This window comes from Nestor notabilis, unplaced genomic scaffold (genome assembly GCF_000696875.1).
Source record: "Nestor notabilis isolate BGI_N333 unplaced genomic scaffold, ASM69687v1 scaffold17851, whole genome shotgun sequence".
Classification (NCBI taxonomy): domain Eukaryota; kingdom Metazoa; phylum Chordata; class Aves; order Psittaciformes; family Psittacidae; genus Nestor; species Nestor notabilis.
The window spans coordinates 33,052-35,947 of record NW_009916304.1 but is presented as its reverse complement, the minus strand read 5'-3'; the positions used below and the strand labels follow the sequence as shown (position 1 = coordinate 35,947).

The 2,896-nt window shown below is 43.3% G+C and overlaps 1 protein-coding gene across 1 annotated transcript in view; it reads left to right on the top strand.

The window, feature by feature from the left end:
• Positions 1 to 320: 320 nt before the first annotated feature.
• PAMR1 (peptidase domain containing associated with muscle regeneration 1) overlaps positions 321 to 2,896 on the top strand; it is a gene marked incomplete at its 5' end in the record, with an annotated part of 32,249 nt that continues 29,673 nt past the window's right edge. The window contains one exon of the mRNA XM_010024520.1: positions 321 to 435. Coding sequence (XP_010022822.1) covers positions 321 to 435 — 115 coding nt within the window. The remainder of the gene's footprint in view (positions 436 to 2,896) is intronic.

The following is a 2,896-nucleotide window of genomic DNA, read 5'->3' as shown; positions in this document are numbered from 1 at the left end:
CTGGGTGGGTGGGCTAATCAAGAGTGGGGCAAAAGCTGTAAGGAATGGTTTCATGAGGCTTCGTTGCAAACCAGGAAGAAGCAATCAACTAAAACTTTTCTAGGGTTGCTCTTAGCCTAGGCAATACATTATTAGAGCCAGAAGTCTTTATAGCCTTTTTGTGGCTGTGCCTTTATTTTATATGCTGCCTGGTAAGAAAGCATTTATCTGCCTAAGCCACCCTGTCTTCTCATTCCGGTGTTGTTTCTACACGTATTTTCTTCAAATACCTCTTAAAGGTCCTTTACACAGATATTTTTTTTTCTTCCTTTGCTCCCCAGGATGTGGACAAGTTCTTCGGGCTTCTAGAGGTCAGATTTTGCTGGAGGGTTACCCACTGAACGCACGATGCGAATGGACTATTCATGTTCAAGCTGGATTTAACATTGAATTAAGGTAGGTCATACTGACTTCTAGCCAGCACTAGTTTCAGGTGGACATCGGGGCATGTGGATCACCAAGAGTCAATGATGGTCCACAGGTGGGAGCCCTTGGGCAGTGAAGGTATGGCCATCACTTTGCATTTGGTACCTCAGCTCTTTCCCCTGGTCTAGCTTGTGATGGGCACAGATCATCCACTGTGCAAATTATCAGTGCTGTGCCTTCAATTCCCATTTAGGACAGCTGTATGCTAAGGAGAGTTTCTCAGGTACTGGGCACAGTGTATCTCTCTAGAGGTCTCTTCAAGACATTGACACCAAGACACCCAGTGTTTTCTGAAGAGTGTAGCAGGCTGAACTAAGACATTCTTTGAAGAAAACCTGAAGGAACATTTTGATACGATTTCTCATGCCAGGAGAGTTGCCCATGGGACCTGCCTTGTATTTAGCCTACATTTTCCCTCTCTTATTTCTTTCACTCCTTTTACCAGCCCTGTCCTCTATCACCCTCAGTTACTCCTGTTACCATTCCTGTGTCTGGAGCATATGACCGGTTCTCCTGCAAGTCATCACTCCTCTGATCTGTGTGTGCTTAGACCTGTTAGCCCACTGCTGCTGACTCAATCTCACACTTCTTGATGGGGTATCCTGCCTAGCGCAGGAGAACCTCTATTTGGGGTAATTAATACTGTTTTTACGTGTGTGTAGCAGGGAGCTCACGCATGCAGCAGGAACCTTGGCAGGGGATTGTATTCAAAACCCACTAACTAATATGATAAAAACAGTAGCTAAAGCCTTCACATCAATATTTCACCAGCCTTGGACCCCAGGCAAAAGAATGATGATAGATACACAAATAGATTTCTTCCAGTATGTTTAAAGAGAGACTTAATAAGAGGAAATCAATTGAATAGAGAAGAGCTTGTAGCATTCCCATACTAATAGCTTTTTTTCAGATTGCAAAGGCAAGCCTTTTATGCAGTTATGAGTAGCTGCAATTATAGAATCATAGAGTCGTAGACTGGTTTGGATTGGAAGGGATCTTAAAGCTCATCTAGTTCCAACCCCCTGCCACAGGCAGGAACACCTTCCACTGGACTACAACTAAGCACGCTACTAGAATCTTCCTTCTGGGTCTGCCATCCATGCCAAATCATTCCCTTCACTGCATGTTCATATAAAAGTGTTGGTTCCTTCCGTGGTTGCTAACTCTGCTTAGAGCTGTAGTGCACAGCCAGCGTTGTGCTGAATAAGCACAACTGCTAACAAAGGAACTCCTTTCTTCATTCTCTCTGTGCACAAATCCTGTTTGCTGCCACTCTGATGGCTTGCAAGGGCAGGGGTGGGGACAGCAAGATACAGAAGGGGAATAAAGTGGTTTGTGTCTGCTCGTATAGGGCAGGGAGAGCAAAACTCTCAGGAGCACAGATAAATCTTCCCTTGCTTCAGGCTGCGCCACAAGGTCCTTTGGGGGTTGGCTAAGCAGAGCTGGTTTGATAAATGGTGCACAGATTGTGGTGGGGGTTTGTTTTTTCTTCTTTTCTCCAGCCTTTTTTTTTTTCTGTGGGTTGTGATGTGTAGGCTCCCTCATCCCGAGCCATGGCGGGGATGTCATACCACAGTAGCAGTAGCTCACAACTTTCATTCATTTTCTTTAATGCCTCAGCAGAGATACGGTTTTACATGTTTTCCATTGGCTAGAAGCTTTCCTCAGAGGGGTTGGTGAATGTATTCACACTGCAGGCACATGAAACCAAGACAATACTTCGCATTGCATTTGGTATCTGACCACCTGTAGCACTAAATTAGTTTCGTAATATCCAAGAGTATTATACTATAGCTACAGTTTCACAGGTGAAGGAACTTAGGTTAATTACATTGCCTGTACCTGTGATTTAAACAGCAACAGACCTTGTGGTCTGTAAAGGATCCCATCAACTGGGCTGTAGCCAGGAGGTTTTGAAAAGCTTTGGCAGGTTTCCTGACCTGACAGTTATGAGTGTAAGTTATGAGATCCCATTGGTACAGTGTATCTGCTTCTATGCCAAGTTAAATAAAATGCAAATCAGACCCCCCTATGCTTTTCACACCTTCCACTTTGTCTTCATAATTTTTTAAGCAGAGAAAGCAAACAATTAAAACAGTATTTTGTGTATGTCTCCTTCATTCTGTGCTTTAACTCTGTGTGAGAATCTCTTGATATTCTTTGGTCAGGAACACACTGCTAGACAGTTTTACCTTTACATCTATAAATAATTCTACTCCCATCACAGAGAGGGCATTCCTTCTGTACTTACACACATAATTCTTAATTTTAATCAGAAATGTGCCAGTTTGCAGAACCAGTAAATATTTTTAGGATTGAGTGAGGATAAACTGTAGCCTGATAAGTGTGATAAGGGTGAATGGGTTAATTTGTATAGCTCTGTAACTTCCATAAGAGTAGATACCTGCAGTATGATCTGCCACGGAAAGAG